The 16,755-nt window shown below is 41.6% G+C and overlaps 2 protein-coding genes across 3 annotated transcripts in view; one reads left to right on the top strand and one right to left on the bottom strand.

Moving 5' to 3' along the window:
• The window catches only part of SHROOM3 (shroom family member 3), a 140,571-nt gene extending 131,578 nt beyond the window's left edge, over window positions 1–8,993 (bottom strand). For both annotated transcript variants that reach the window (XM_030492613.1, XM_030492614.1), the window contains exon 1: window positions 8,829–8,993. In XM_030492613.1, the coding sequence (XP_030348473.1) occupies window positions 8,829–8,993 (165 nt within the window). The remainder of the gene's footprint in view (window positions 1–8,828) is intronic.
• Window positions 8,994–15,646: 6,653 nt separating this feature from the next.
• The window catches only part of CCDC158 (coiled-coil domain containing 158), a 32,309-nt gene continuing 31,200 nt past the window's right edge, over window positions 15,647–16,755 (top strand). Inside the window, 1 exon segment of the mRNA XM_030492388.1 lies at window positions 15,647–15,818. The gene's annotated coding sequence lies outside the window, so the exon portion shown is untranslated.

The raw sequence follows: 16,755 nt of genomic DNA, 5'->3' as shown, positions 1-16,755 counted from the left end.
ACAGGAAATAGATTTAGGCAGTGTCTGACTGAAAATGGGGAGACCAGAACTTTATTTCCAGTTCAGGCATTGGAACGAACCTATACAAGCCCTCCATTACTTAACCAACATTTAGGAAGATATTTTTTCACTCAGAGTGCTAAGTGCGATACACAAACTGTATTTCCACAAGGAAAAGATGCTTCCTGGCATTTAACAGCTCCTGACCTAGCCTCTTTAAAGAGCTGGGTTCTGGCAAGTCCGTTTGGAGCATACAGCCCAGATCTCCCGCAGAAACAAGCATCTAGTAAGTGAGCCAAAGCTGAGGGTTGCAAGCGGACCTACAAAGAAAGCAGGAACCCTTTGGGAGAGACACAAACACAGATATGGAAGCCTATATGAAATGAGATTATAAGGAAAAGGAGGAACATATTTACTGCACTTGAAAGCCACACTTCCTAAATTATATCCATCTGACACACAGCAATGACCTGCTCCAGCCAAGGGAAGTTTTCATGGAATCTCCAAACATCTAGCAACCCTTGCTCCATCACTGGTGTGGCTTAGTCAGGGCTACTCAAGGGTCTGATTTCCACATCTCACATGCACGAAGCAGGCTTGGTCCTGTTCAGCACACACGCTGGCAGGTGTTCATCATGCAGACCATGCTGTTGACTTCACAAAAAGAAATCAAGATGTGAGGTTGATGTGGCTGGGTGCTAGGAACCTAGAGGATGCCAAATCTCCTGCAGACAAGCTAGTCCTGATGCTGAATTTTATTTTTCTATTATTAACTGGATGTTCTCTGTTCCAAGCATAAGGGCAGGTTTGTGACAGGAAAAGAAAACCTCTCCAAAGCAGGATCAGAAACACAGCCTGGAGACTCCAGAATGATGGCAAAAGGCCCATCAGTTTCTGCTGTTCAAGCTCAAAGGCAAAGTCTACTGTCTTTGAGAGAGATTTGCCCCCTGGACTGACGGATACTGACAGACTCAGGGTTGCCCGACACTGGTCTTGGGTGCTCTCTGCTGCCACCAGATGGCTTTGAAATACACAAGTAAGTGACCGCGATTTTGTGGTTTCAGGCGATTTTCAAAGGCCTTTAGATACTTTTTCTTTGAGTACCCATGTTTGTTGGCAAGCAAACTACAGTTCATCTCATTTTCACTTTCAAAGATCCCTCCCAAAGTCTGAGTGGTTCACACCACACATGCTGGATTCATGCTCCACGGTTTTGAGCTTCATCAAAAGATCCTGAAGGCAAACACTGATGAAATTTGAGATGAGATTAGCTCAGCTCCGGCTCTGTTATCGATGATGGTTTTTTCTCCTATGCCTTGGGCTCGCAAGAAGCGTGGGAAAGATTGAATGCAGTAAAGCCTTTCACAAGCAATCACGTATTCTGAACAAACACTGGTTTTAAAAGTGTATTCTCTGGTTCTCATTCTAGGTTCAGTGTAAATCTCAACTGGTTACACCTGCTACAGCCAAACAAACAAGGATACATGGCATTTTTCTCTCTAATCTCCTTCCTATAAGCTAAAGCTAGAGCAGGATTTACCAAGGCTCCACTTACTGACCCTACGGCTTACATGTTGTGTTTAATCACACAGGATTCCTCTTGGTCCAAGAACCTCAGAAGAAAATACTCTTGCTACATCTTTTTGTGACTTTGAAGGACATTACGCTGCATATGGTCCTCTGTAACTTGCGCAGTTGCAATGCAGTGGTGGAGACCTCATCTTTTAGACCAGCTATCTCTGTGGGTTCGGACCCAAACTTTGCAGCCTGGGTTGATTTCTCTGGTGAGGAGGTAACTCTGGAGCATGACTGGTCAGCTGGAGACAGACACCCGTCACTCATCATCCCCACCCCTTGTCAGCACAGAGGTGTAACTTTTTTCAAGGGTCATTTCCTTCCACATGCACGTTCATAAAAGTCATGTCACTGAGTTGTCTGTGCACCTTGGGATCCATCTCTGCTGATCTTTGTTAATAAGGACAAGCAAGGTATTCCCAGTAGACGGGCTCATCATGATGCATAGCAAACAAAGGCACTACGCCATCAGACAGCCCATCTGCAGTCTGAAAAGCTCCTACTGACTTTGCTGGTGCAGCCGCAATGCCCAGCAAGCCACTGCTCACGTCAGTCAGCCAGTTTGTCTGCGACTGCTAATTCAGTGCTGTGGAAGTGAACAGAAGTCTTTTTGTGCTAGAGAACTGTCGGCAGCCTAATGGAGGGGGCTGACAATAGAAGCCTTTTCATCAAGCAATTCCCTAGCTTTAAGAAAAGGTAGACGAGCCTGTCCCTTGTGCTGGCATCAGCAGTCTTTAGTGAGGCCCTAATCTGAGCCCTGAGAAACAAGGAAGAGTGGTGAGGAATTGCCCCTCTGCTTTCCAAAACAATTACAGCAGTTCCCTTCTGCATCTCTAAAAGCAAAGGTCTGCATCATCCAGATTTTCTTGCTCTCTGGGATCATGGGTCTGCCTTGTGTGTTGCCACAGTCCAGCAACAAGAGCCAGATGTGCAGCTCATCAGCTGACAGAGCACACCTTTCTCCAGTGCCAAACCTAAAAAAAGTACTGGGGGGCAGGAAGAGGGGAATCAGGAAGAAATACTTTCTGCTGACCAGACTGGTTTGGTTCTTGATCTTTTTACTACAACCCAGATAGGATGCCAGTCAGTGAAAGTCTGCACTTCTTTTTACTCACAGGCTCACCTTTTCACCTGCCTATGGACTGAGACCAAGCACAAGCAATTACATTATGGTTTAGTCCTAGGTGAGTTACCATCCTCTTACTGTTCACTTACTGCTTTCCCCAATCAATACAAGTGAAGGAACAATAAATGTGCCAACCCTCCATGCCCTGTAAACTGATGTAGTTAAATAGTAAGAGATCAGCACTCAGGTGATTCTTATGTACCATTCTTGTTCCGTTCTTACACAAGAAAAAAACCTTATTATACACAATATATTATACACATACTATGCCATATTATACACAACATCCATATCTATGTCCCTAAATGTATAACCAGTGCTCTACAAGAAGGCATGAGTGTAAAATGGCTTTGAAATGGAAACCTTCATCAGCCCGTTCACAGTATACTGGAAGATAAATAGTGAAAAGGGGTATTTTCTTAAACACTAACAACGCAGAGGCCCCAAGCTATTCTTCAGCAGTAAGGAGAGAAATAAAGTTCATATCTAACTAGACAAGACCAAGTGTGGAAACTTGCAAAGAAAAAGTAATTTAAAAAAATTACTAATCACAGAACAAGTCACCCTGCCTCAGTTTCATGCCCTCAGGCCCAGGCCAATAAGCCTATAGTGACTCTGCCAACTTCAGACAAGCCCCTAATGCGAGTGCTGGTTGTCTTCTTCGTGCTTGCAGACCTACAAAAAGGTTAACAGTTTCTAAATTGCCGTTTGCCACACAGAGGATATGGGGAATGGATGCAAAGCATCTTTGCTTGTCAGTGCAAAAAGATAATGTAATTGTGTTTATGGTGACTCTGGGCATTTGAGTGGGGAAAGCAGTGGGCTCCTGATGCTAACCTAATGGGAAGACACTGACTCCAAGTGTTTTGATGAGAGGCACAGACAGGGGTAAGTGGCTCAGAATGGCCTTTTGGGGCTTTTTTTGTCAAGAATGGTGGAACAATTCTCATTAAATGTCACTAACTGCTCTATGCGCTCACTCAAGTGGGGTGGGCAAGGCATCATAACCAAAAATGTTAGAGAAGTAGCAGAGGCACAGGAGCCTCGTGGAAGACAGCCTGATCCAGCTCCAGTAAGCACCAATTGCTGAGGGCTATTCATTTCATCAGAAGCTGGATCAGGCTCCCAACAAGGTTTAAACACCTTACAAGAATTCGGAATTATTGCTGAGGCTCTGTCCCAGGCTATTCGTATTATTATTAAACTTTTATTGCTTCCTACCTCCCTGCTGAGAAGTAAACCTCAGAGTTTGTGTGATGCTTCTGGCATGAGGTGCCTGTAAATGACCTACCCTTTTGAGTCAAGGGAACCGATGAACTACAGAACAGCATGGGAAAAGTGTTCCCACATAGCCACTATCCAAGAAAGAACGCTTTACATGCTTTAATTCCTAGGCAAGTGAAACAACTCTTTTGTTTGTATCATCAACATGGAGCGCAAATAAAAGGGCATTTCAGAGGCCTACAACAGCTAAAACTATTGCAAAGGTTTGTGTGTAGCAATGAGAAAGAGACTGCAGAAATAGATCGCCTGGCTACAAAAAGGTTGAGACTGATTAACATTAATTATCCCAAATTAAAAATTCCTGCAGGAAATTGAGAGGGAATGAACACTTCTGTTACCAGTTTGTCCTTCCTGCCTAGAATATTGAGGGCTTTCATTTTGCAAATTTGATCTTACAGCTCAGGAGGAGCCAAAAAAATAATACGGAAATGGAAATCTGGGTTTCCTTCTGGGATTATCACCTGCAATCCCTTTTGCATTTCTCATGTGATTTTCGGTTCCAGGTGAAGAAACATTTCCACTGTGAGCCAATCTCCCAAAATCTTGGCCAAAGTTACATGGTTCTGAAGACTAAACAGGTATAATAAAAAAGCAGAAGTTGAACTATATGAACCAAGATCTGAAAACAGAGAAGTGGAGGTCGCTACAGGAGATGTGGCCTCTACTGTTTCTGAAGTATCAGTGAGACATTTATGATACAAAGTTACCTTTTAAACACTAATGGACAGAGAAGAAATGTTTAAAAAAAGTGAAAGAAATTAAAAATTTGGGAACCTTCTGGCCTGAAGAGTATTTGATAACTATGAGTAGCACATTTTCTGCAGATACAGGATGGATTCTTTGAGGTCTATGAACTTGCAAAATTCTCTCAGCGGGAAAAAATTAGTATAATGTGCTTGTTCTTGGAGAGGTGCTTTACTATTGCCACCAACTTCTTTTCCTTCTTCACCTCTGCAAGACATTTATGTATTTGAAAACAAAGGGAGAAACTGTGAACAGTTCCAAGGAAATAATTTGACTGACAGCTATTCTCTAAGCTCTTATAAATGAGAAATTCTTCCCCAGGAAGATTGTTAAGACTATAGCTCCCTTTCAAACTCCCACCTACGCTCTTTACTGACAACATGTCTCATACCAGAGGATCAATACAAAAGGGAAAACACATTTTGTTAATTTGCAGCCCATGAGTTATCTTTTTGGACACTGTCCCATTGCTAACCAGTGACATTCTGGTGCTAATTTAGGTGTTGATTTTTGGATGTTCCCTTGAGGTGCAGCCCATCTTTTCATCCCTTTCCTTCTGGTACAACAAAAATTAATGTCGGGTAGATTCACAAAGCTTATTTCTGAAGCTCCCTCACAAGCTGAGGTGGCAGACGAGGAATATCATGCAGAGCCCTAAAGTGCTGTGTCCCAACAGGCAGCTCCAGAAGACAAAGGGAACGTCCTGATGTTCCCAAGGTGGCTGAGTGCTGCTCTAGGGTGGTCAAGACCCTGAGTTTCCATTTTGCCGATGTACTATTAGCATTTCCAAATTTCTTTCCATTGAAAATCACTATGTTCTTTTAAATGTCCTATACTGACAGAATCATAACACAAAGTAGTGATTCTACAGCCTTCCTGTGATGAGTTACATATAGTCAGTCCAGAAACGAAATAGAAACAAATCGACTGGAGGGAATTGTCAAAGTAGCTTCCTATATGGAGACGGGGAAAGGTGGGTTGGATGTAATAAATTTGATTATGGTCTGCCCCCACCTCCAGCAAAATACATTATGAAGAAGCCTGTGTTGAGGACTTCGAGTAAGCTGTCATGAAACTGGTTTGTCTTTCCATAGGGAAAAAAGGAACAGCATTAGCATAAAAAGGTCATCTGCTTTAACTACCTAAATTCATGTTAGCTGCACAGCCAACATTTCTGACAAGTTGATTTAAACTTGGTTGCATGATGTGCTGATCACCGAGGCTCATTCGGCAAAGCATTTACTAGTGTGTTTAACTGTGAATTTGCCTATCTGTGCACTCAGCCTCACACACACATACCAAGAAACTGCCTGTCTTGTTGCACAGAAGCACAGTAATACATCTATCCAGCAAAGGGACTTTTACTGAAAGGTGGTAGATGATAACTTGTTATTACTTCAAAGGTGATGCTAAAACTATGCTATTCAGATCTCTAAACCAGCACCTTCTATCAGCTGAGAATATAGGTCTCTTTTTTGCAACTTGTACTCCCAACTGCTGCTCCTACTGCTTCAGGGTAATTTCTTGGCATATTATTGGTGGAAAAATCTGCCAGAGCTGCAAGAACTAGTTTTCATACACCCAGGCCCTTTGTAAATTCACACATTTGGGTTTTAGCTTTCATCACAGCCTTTGGTCTGAAGCTGAGACAGGCCAACACTTGTGGATCTCAAATGAGCATCAGTTCCTGACGGCTAGAAAGAACTACTGCATTCACACAGGTTTGCTATTTGTCTAGCATTCTATACCAATACATCAATGTTACTTTGACTGTTTTATGTCATGTTGCAAGCTTTCACTAGTACCAGCTTCAATATTTGCTGAAACCTACACTTTTATTTAATCTAGGGCCATTTAACACCACTCTGTCAATATGAACAGACAGTTGAGTGGACATAATGTATTTGCCAAAACAGAATATGCAGCTGAAACAGAAATAGAAATCCTACCTTAATTATGGATAATCGGAAATTAAAACCTGATATCCACATTTTCTGATATTTATAGGTAATATGATTTAGTACTCTTGTTGGATCATTCCTAGTGTGTACTGCATGAGTAGTGTGATCTTTAGTGGTCTCTTCCAACCTAAACCATTCTATGAATGTGTAAGTCCTCTTGTGTGAGCACAGAATTCAACCCGTAACATGATTCAATTTATCATTTCTTCACTTCCTCAGTACTTCACAGTATACATAGAAGAATACTGAATTAGCTAAATGACTAATATGCAAGTAATTCTAAAGAGCACATAGCGAATTCATACACAAAAGGAATTTCTCAGCTGAAACTGGGAATCAGGAAACAGCCATAGGTACTGCATGAATTCCTGAAAGCACAGCTTTCACATGCAAGCCATCCTCCAGCTCTGTGTCAGCGATGCATGAGCAAAACATCAAAATGCTAACAGTGATAGCACAAACCAAGCAGTAGCTACAAGTGAAAAAACCACCAACCCAACCAAAAAACGCCACCACATTTTCGCAGTGTTGTTTCACAGAAGGCAGGCACAAGTCACACAGCTCCCAGTGGCACTATGCACGCTCCAGGCGTGTTTGACATTAAGGGGCCTGGTTGTTGTGGCAACCAAATCCCATAGATGAATTACTGCTCAGCAGCTAGAGCCATCTCTCTCCCTTTCTGCCTCCCTGCCCCCAACTAAAGTTTTTTAAAAAGGGGTGGCACTTTTTACATCATGGAAGAATATCAAAGCAAAAAGAAACCTTTTCCTCACGAATGCAGAACACTACCAATAGAAGTGGACAACCTGGATGAAGTGTTAGTCTTTCAAGTTTATAAAGTGCAAACAGAAAACATTATTTCAGTGAGGCTACTTTTGCTTTACGTGGCTATGCCAAATACTTCCAAGGAGGTCCTGCAAGAATGAAGATAATGTGAAATTTCTGAAACTTCTTTCTGATGACAGAACTTTTATGAAAGTTCCCCCCATGCTGCCTTTCCACGTGTAGCTGCACTAATTACAAATGAATTATTTCAGGTGAACTATTCAAGTGACTGAGAGTCCTCATGTGAATGTGTTCGCACAGTGATTTGCAGGATTTTAATAACATTGATTGTCATTGACTGATTATCAGCACTTTCTGTTAGCTGTCATTGGTTCTGACCCTTTAATTCCCCACATACATCCCAGTTTACAGGAAGGAGTAAGATGAGACATAATCACATATATGCACCTAACAGCTTGCTATATGAATGCATGCTACGCAAGCAGAATGCACAGAAGAGAAAAAATAGTTAAAAGGCACTACAAGTTAAAATTCAGAATTACCTAAATCCTATTTTCAAAACAGCTTATGGGCCATAGGTCAAACATATATTAGACATTCATCGCTTCAATTTGATACTTTTGAAAATACACTGTCTTCAGTATCTGCATGTCGAGGTACCTGGGTACTTTTAATAGCCCAGTTCTGATGAGAATGAAGAACTCTTCCCATTTTTTTCCCCACAAAATATCCTTGTGAGCTATGCTACTAGTTGCCTGCTGACAATACTCAATCATGAATAACTGACATAATAAAAATATTGGAGGCATAGTTATTTAATAAGTAGAGAGTACATAGGGTGAGAAAACCACTGGCACAGTATAATATATACACATACCAAATAGGTACAAGTATTTATTGTTCTGTTTGCACACACACACACTTCTAACTAGCCAACATCACATCCTGTGACTTAAAGCACTTAGGTTCTCTCTTCAGACAAGGCAGTGATGGATTACTGAACATGCTCAAATATGCTATGACTTCCTGACACACCATCACCTCGTAAGAGTCCCCTACTCACTCCCATTTAAAGTAGTGAAATAAATAGAACCAATTTCTAGAAGACGAGATATTTCCTGTGGGACAAAACCTGCACTTTGATAATTAAACAATGACAAGAGCTCTCATGTGTTTCTCAAACACGTAGCTCCTGAACAAACCTACTAACTTGAATAGGTGCTCGATAGTTTTCAAAATGAAGACAAACACAGTCTAAAATACAACATTTCGGTGTTATTTTACAGCTCTTCCCCTTTAAATGGGCACCACTTCTAACTTGCTTGCATTTTCATTTAAAATAAGAAAAATACCTTTGAGATGATTAATGGCTCCCCATGCTCCAGTCCGCCTTTCAGCGTGAATCCCCATGGAGCGCCTCCTTGGAGCAGTGCCTCCAGGTAGATATATCTTCCTTTATGGGTAATGCTGCACTCTGAAGATGATATGCTGGTGTTAATATTGTCTAACATCCTCATCTGTCCTATCACATACTCAGTCAAATACAAAACCCATTCAGGCAATCACCACAATAACAAAGTGGGAAATTAAACTCCTCAGAAGCCCACAAGCCCTCTTCATCCCTGAAGAAGTGAAACAAAAAGAGTCTGAGACAGAAAATTTTTCTTCAGAGCTGAAGTCCAATGTGCTGGGTTAGAAACATTTCTCATCAACATTTCAGAATGCTGTTTCTCCTTCAGAATTGTGATGTTTTACTGGTGTTTCAGCACTATGCTTTCCTCATTCCCAGGTATCCTGGGCATGATAAAGATTTCCTGTCTTCAGTATATCAAACTTGTGCTTTTAAAGGTGCAGGCAAAAAGAAAAAAATTTAGAAAAAGTTTAGAGATTTAAAAGCCCTTGGCCAGCAAATTGCCAAAATCCAAACGAATGCTTCAGTTGTGATTGATTATCAGTCTTTTCTTCCTTTCTGCATGAGATTTACCATTACAATGGCCTTTTTGCCTCAGCCCACTGCACTGAAAGAATGGAAGTGTCTTCTCCCTCTCCTCTCAGTTACTCTGTCCGCTCACTCCACAGTTTTCTGACTTGTCAAAAGAAAAAAAAAAGGCTGGGGGAGGAGGCGAGAGAAAGTCCATTCCTACAACTGTTAAGAGGGGGTTAAAATGTGAAATAACTCTGTATTTATTGGATTAAAAAGTGCAAAAAAGTCTATCAGGAAAACTGGAGAAGCAGGTGAAAATAATCCTTTGGGAAAAATGTTAAGACGATGACTGAACTCTTTTCATGTTCCGCGTTCCCCTGATGATCTGCCAAAGCTGCAGCAGCTACTGCTGCTCTGAGGGAGCTGAGGAAGTGAGAGAGAGGGAGGGAGAGAGATGGATTAAGGCAAGCAAGGCAGTGCTTCCCAATAGTGCAAGTCAAGCATGCAGTTATAAAATGCAGTATGCAAAAGCTGAGGCTCACCCTTTTATTATGCCCCGGAAACTGTCATCTTTCTATTGTACTTGCCAAGGAATTCTAACAATCCAAACTGTCAGTTGCTGACTACAATGGACCTGTTCCAAATCAGCACAGTGGAGCACTGCTGATAATTTTGCTCTCCTAAAGTGCTTTTCCTCTGCATGGAGCATACCAGCTTCCCTGGACATGTTTCTTTCCCTCATTTACATTGTCATAAAAGGTCAGTGCTTTCCCAATGTATGGCATAAGAAATAACACTAAGAATTTCAGATACTTCTATTAATTTGGGCAGTTACCAATGACTACTGTAGAACTTACCAATGTGGGTGCATCTGCTCTTGCACATACACATTTACGCGTAGGGATTTGACTCATCCCTGAAACAGCTGTTGACATCAGCGAAGGTGTTCAAAATATTTTCTGTTTTCTGTCAGCCTTTGAGGAGGATGATCGAGAGGACAGCCCACAGGCTGCTCCCTTTCCTGCTGGCAGAGCTGAGTAGACAGGTAGTAGTGCATATGCCTCCAAGGTGCCCCTAACTTTTGATCTTAGTGCCTAGGATGTGCATTATTTCTCCTTCAGGCTTTGGAAGCTGTGAAGAGGGGGAAAAGCTGTGGAGCTGTGATTCCAAACCAGAAATCTCTGCATTTGTTCATGCCCTGCATGCTGCCCCATTCGCATCCCCTTTAAGATGTTACAGTTTCCTCAGAGTCTTCTACTTGCCCCATGTATCCCAGCTCTTGTTCCCAATAGCCATGGAAAGCAATGCAGAAAAGAGGGCCCCTCCCTTTATTTTTCATGGTAGATGATCCTCAATCCTTGCTTATATTGAGCTTTGTCCCCCCTGCTTCCCTCCCAGGGGCTGAGTTTTCATTAGCTTCACATCCTGGTCAGGCTCACACATTCCTTTTATCCAGAACGTACACTTGCCTGACTCAAATCAGTTTTCTGTAGTTTCACTCTCCTAGTATTTCACTGTAAAAATGCTCATTCCAAGTCACCACAAAGAGCAATTCATTTCTGTCCCTTCACAGACCTTCTAGAGCCAGGCTAAGGCTCTGGGAGCTGTCTCTTGGGGCAATACATCCTCCTATCCATAGGCATCAGGACTATGTCTATGTTCTTACACATCAGGACTATGCCTATGTTCTTGCACAGAAGAACATGCCAGCCTGTTAACAAGCCAAGGTACTTCTTTGGATTCTATCAATTTCCAATACAAAATGTTGGTCACTGCACCTGTCTGCAGACACCAGAATTTCAGCACAAGCTATATTTTTCCCAGTGCCTACAGTGGCTGATGGTTAACAGTTACCAAAATAATTTCTGAGGTACGGTTTTTCTTCCCCTCAAGAGCTGCAATTCATTTAAGGTGCTGACTCCAACGTCATTTTTGCCAATAATTCTATCATAGTTTTTATCCTTTCGAGCACATAATTTTCTCCTGCTACTACCTCGAGATTTACTAGTCCTTTATACTGTTAATCCAGCTCTAAAAAGGTCACATACAGGTGCTTGCATATATCAGAGACCCATGACCAGCTAAGGAAAAACCAATCATCACCCCAAAAGGGCTGTCAGATACTGTGCTGCTTTCTCAGCAGGCTCTTATTCCACACAGGAGCTAAAAATCCGTCAGGTGCTCATAGAATCCAGTTCCTATCTGTGTTACCCATACGCTTCTCATAAAGAAACTGTCTGGGCCATCCCTCTTGGTAATGGCCCAAGAAACACATGGATTTTTGGAACACTAGAGATAGCAGCAATGATGAAGGAAGTGAGATTTTAACAACGTGGAGATGAGCATTGCTGTGCTTTAGCTGAAAACTTATTCTTCTGAGAAACAGATTTCAGTGCTGAATACAAGTAAAACAATATTCACCATTCACCTATATGCAAACATTTCAAAGTATGAAGTACAAAGTGCCTCATCTTGCCTCTGGCAAGAACCTCAAACAGCACAAATAGCTTACCACTCTTCGCTACAAGAAAGAAATTATTCTACGAGGAGTGGCTCTCAGGACAGAGCTGAGATACTCTCTGTTGGGGTGCAATGGAAAAGACATGGGTTCAGAAAAGTGCTGTCCATGCAGAACAATATAATTGAATTAAAATTTTGTATGGTTTCAGTGTAAGAGAAAATAGATTTGAAACAGAGTCATGTCATAACCCTTTTTCTCAACTGCCAAGCACTACACTGCTAAAACTGCTAAACTGCCAAAAATTCTCATTGATTCCACTTTTCAGTGTTCACAATCAAACCCTACATTTATCATTAACAAAGGCACTGCCTCCTTCTTGGGGCCTGCTCTGGCTTTTCCTCAATTTCCTTCAAATATTCCAAGTTTCTTTTGCAAATGAAGTTCATCAGAGCAATGCTGCCCCCATCTGCTGGCACTATAAGTTGTCACAGTTTTAAGTTTACTTGATTGATGTAGATGCAAACATTTAACAGTTTTGTTAGTAGCCATTTGCTATACTTTTCCCTTTCAGAAAGGAAGCAGAATCTGTTCAGAGTGGTGTTAGTGATTTTACCTGGGTCCCTGAGCTGGCACATCATTAGGTCAGATTACAGGTAAACCTAGAAATCAAAGAAAGGAAATTCAGCTCCTAAAATCTGTACAGATCTGTCACTGTCTTTTCAGCTGGGGCAATTAAAAATTATGCTTAGTTCAAATGTAACTGCTGTTTAATTATATCCTGTACAGAGGAAGCAAGTTTATCTCAACTTATCTCTAACGAGAAGCTTTACAAAATAAAGCAGCCCTCATCTGTACTGAAGGGACTTCTGAGGAGCAGTAACATGCTAAAATAACTCAGAGTTGGACAACAGAAGAGCAGAAGTGTAACTGATGACCCAATATATCGTGTTTGGCAGAAAACTGTCACTGCAAGCAGGCTGACAAAAAGTTCAAGATGAGCGGAGGGACACTGATCATCTTGCATTCGTTCCTGCTTTTGGAGTCTTCTCTATTTCTAGTTGTGCACAGACTGCTGCTGTGCAAGGAAAAGGCTTGAAACAGCCCTGTCTGAGAGTATTTATATTTAATATTCTCAAGGTGGACAAAAGGGGATAGAAATGTGGGTCTTTGCACCTTCCAAGATACAGAGGGAATGAGTGACTTGCCTGTGGTCATACAAAAAGCATGAAAAGGCTGAAAAACAAAAGCAATGCTTCTTCTTCCTAACTCACTGGTTTTATCACAGAACAACTTTTTTTTTCTTCCAGACAGGGCTCTGTATAAGCTGAAGAGCTTCAGGAGTTTTAAATAATCAGTCAGCCTTCAAGCACCAGTGGCCCCAGATTCTTCCTCTCCCCTGAGTCCTGAAGCCATTCACCTAAATCTGCAGCAGGATGGAACAAAACATGAATGCCAAAAGACATAACCCTTCTGAATCAGCCCAGGATCCCTTAAGAAGTGAATAATTTCTTCTTGGGGTAACAATTCCCTTGAAGATTTATAATGTAAAAAAATTAGAAGCAAGTAAATAGAAAATATGGCTTTTCTATCTTACCTCCAATCAGCTTGAGCTGACTGTAACATATCCATCCAATCAACTCTGTAAAATCTTAGAATTATAAAATGTTTTGGTTTGCAAAGGACATTAAAGATAATCTAGTTCAAACCCTCCTGCCATGGGCAGGGAATGTCAGTCTTACATCTAAAATAAGATTTCAGCCTTGCATCTTAAAGAAGAAATTATAGGAAGGAACACACTTTAAGACTTCGTATGGGCCCAAAGGGATTGCAATCAATTACCACTGTTCAAAATTTGTTCTAGAGGGAAACATACCTAGAGCTAAAACGGGAAGCTCTGCTCAGATTCCAAGTTGGATTTGAGTTTGTCTTCATTCCAGGCCACAGAATAAGCCTGCTTTTCTGGATAGGCCTGAGGTAACATATGAAAAATAAGACAGAAAGAACAAGGCAAGAGAACTGAGAGTGAAAGAAAAGAACAAAGCCGAGAAACAGAAGTAAGCTGCAAAATCCATGAATCTGCATCCCTTTTGTGTTGGAAAAGGCCCTTGTCTTTAAAGTCTGAAAATAAAGAATTTTCTTTGGTGAACATAAAAAAGTCTCTCCATATAGTATTGCCTCTGGCACAAAACAGCTCTGTGTTCCTCAGTTACTCAAAGCAAACTGAAAAGCAACAGGCCAATATGAGGAATAGCTCCATTCCTCTAAGGAGAGTACAAGTGCTGCCACAGCTCAAAGAGGTGAATTCAGGGTATCTGAATTCAGAATTGCAGATTTTCTCTCTGCATATGAATTTTCATCTATCTGATCTAATGCAAAGATAATCACCCTACTGAACCAAGAGTTTGAATCAGGAACCAGGAATCAAAAAGAGACATCACAGTACAACACTGAAACCTTGCAACATATAGGTTGTTGTTGTTACACAAGCATTATATCTGTAACAACATTGAGGCCCCTTCAGCAATAACAATCCCTGATTTTCAATATATTACTGTAAGCCCTTCCAGAGAAACAGGCCATTTTGCACTCTGAATGGACCAACTTAATAAGATCCACAAAACATCTTATTCAAAGTCCTCATTCTAACACTAAATTAATAAAAGATTCCATGATCACTCATAATTATCCAGTATTATTATTCCAAGGGCTTTCCCTTGCTGAGACTCAGTTACACACTTTAGAAAAAGAAAGAAGCACAAAATGCTCAGGGCAGCCATCACCTCGTTTAATTGAACTGCTGTGTAGTATTTATCTTTACCTTAGCAGGTTAGGTACACAATTGGATGGGTTTTAGATACACCTATCTGCTGAGATCAGAGGTTTCTTTGCCAAGCTATTTCTTGCAATTGTTACTTGCAAGATGGATTACAGCTAAAGTCACCTGAGGCACCATGGCCAGATGCTCTTATTTAAGGCCGAACACTGCAGCAAGCTCTGATGACACAGCCCTGTGTCTGAGCTCATCCTGTAAAGAGCACGGCAAATTCTGTATATCTTTATGTTTAATATGTGGCATATGAAGAAACATGGAAGGTTCAAACAGATTAATTTTTTTGGGGGCGTCCCCAAAATAAGATAATTATTTAACAGTTAAAGCCATTATTAATGCCTTTAACTAAATCTGAAACAGCTGTTGGGCATGACCAAGGCATTTTAGAAGTAGAACCTCTGCTGTCATAAATTACTCCATTACCTCCCTCTCAAGCAATATCCCCCCTGCACACTTCATAGTCCTCTCTGTGGAAGGAATGGATAATTTTAAACAGAAGATGCCTTATTTGTATCTTGCTGGCAAACCTATGGTGATACTTAGATGTTTGTTTTAAGAGATACTCCTAAAACAGGAAAAAAGTTACTTGGGAATTACATCCTGAAAGAGTTACTCTGTCCCCAGGTTGTAACTGCTGTTTCAGGAGAGGCAGGGGGAGCTGCAAAGAGGCTGGCGTGCTCAAGAGGCCTGGACTCCCACAAAACGCTAGACGAAAAAGGCACCTGCTGCCAGGAGAGGTAATGTTCCCCAGAAATCACGCCGCCGGGACCTTGATGGCGAAAAGCTATCAAGTTTCCCACTGAAGCAGGCCTTTGAACGTCACTTTGCAGAGAAATCAATCGTTGGGAGCAGCGTTTAGCGGCTCCCCCTCATGCACATGATCGGCTCCAGGGGGAGGAGTTTGTTCCCAAGGCTACCGAGTCTGGCGAAGGGGTTAGGGTAAGGGGCAGGTGGCTCCTTTGGAGCTTTTGGGTTTGGGATCTGGATGTGCAGCCTGGAGCACAGCAAAAGCAGGAGTGAATGCAAGATGATCAGTGCCCCCCTCCCTCCCAGCCCCACGGCAAGGAGCAAACCTCAGTGAACCATCCAAAAAACAAGAGAAACAAATTCACTCGTGTTTGTCAGAGGTAGGTGCAGGCTGCCTCCCAGATGAGTTTTCATGCTTTGTTAACACCCAGGGATGTTTGAGCACTGAAATCTGGCTTCAGGATATTGTATAGCATATTTACCTATAAACTCCTTTGCCTCTTTTCTCTGTGGGTAGAAATAAAATATATGTTTTCAGTGCTGCCTCTTCTTCTGGGGGTTGCAATAAGAAGACTTTTTTTCCTCAAGCTGTTTCTCATCCTCTGCATGTTTTTTGCTGCTGATGCACTGAAAACTGGGGTGCAGTTCAGTGAGGAGAGTGGAGACCAAAGGTCTTTTCATCTGGTTAATTCTTACTTTTCTTCGCTCAGTTTAAAGTAGTCCATGTAAAAGCACTTTTCTTCCTTTGTCTTAGGTTTGTCCTCTAGCACTAGGTGAATGGTTTTCTTCTCTTGTAAATTAAAATGGTGTGTTCTTGTTGAGGAAATGTTATGTGGGTTTCTTCTCAGTTATTTAAATATATAAGCATACATGTCTGTCTTCTGAGTTTGCCCAGACTTCAGTTCTCCACCTGTCTGATAATTTTGTTTTGGGCCCAGTTTATATACCTGTTCCTGGACACTTGTAACATGTGGCTGGTATAAGCTGTTGGCTGTTACTCTGAGTAACTTGAAAAGACAGACAGACTATTGGCGTCTGCATGCTCATTCCTGCAATCAAAATCCAAAATGGGGGAGTCAGCCAAATCATTTTCTTTGCTGAACTGATAGTCTCTTGACTCTGCACCCGCTCTCTGATGAAGAATTGAGAGCACCTATCAGGCAACCACCTTTGGGAATGCAAAAACATTTCATCTCTGAAGATATTGGTGTGAATATATAAATATTTTAATATTCTTTTCTGAAGTGGGCTTTTGGGGAAGATGCTTTTGCCCCTCTGGCCTTTTCTCTGGCAGGAGGAGGTCTCCTCACCCCAACT

This window comes from Strigops habroptila, chromosome 7, assembly GCF_004027225.2.
Source record: "Strigops habroptila isolate Jane chromosome 7, bStrHab1.2.pri, whole genome shotgun sequence".
In the NCBI taxonomy this organism is placed as follows: Eukaryota; Metazoa; Chordata; class Aves; order Psittaciformes; family Psittacidae; genus Strigops; species Strigops habroptila.
Note: the sequence above shows the minus strand (reverse complement) of the source record. Positions and strands in the feature narration are given on the sequence as shown.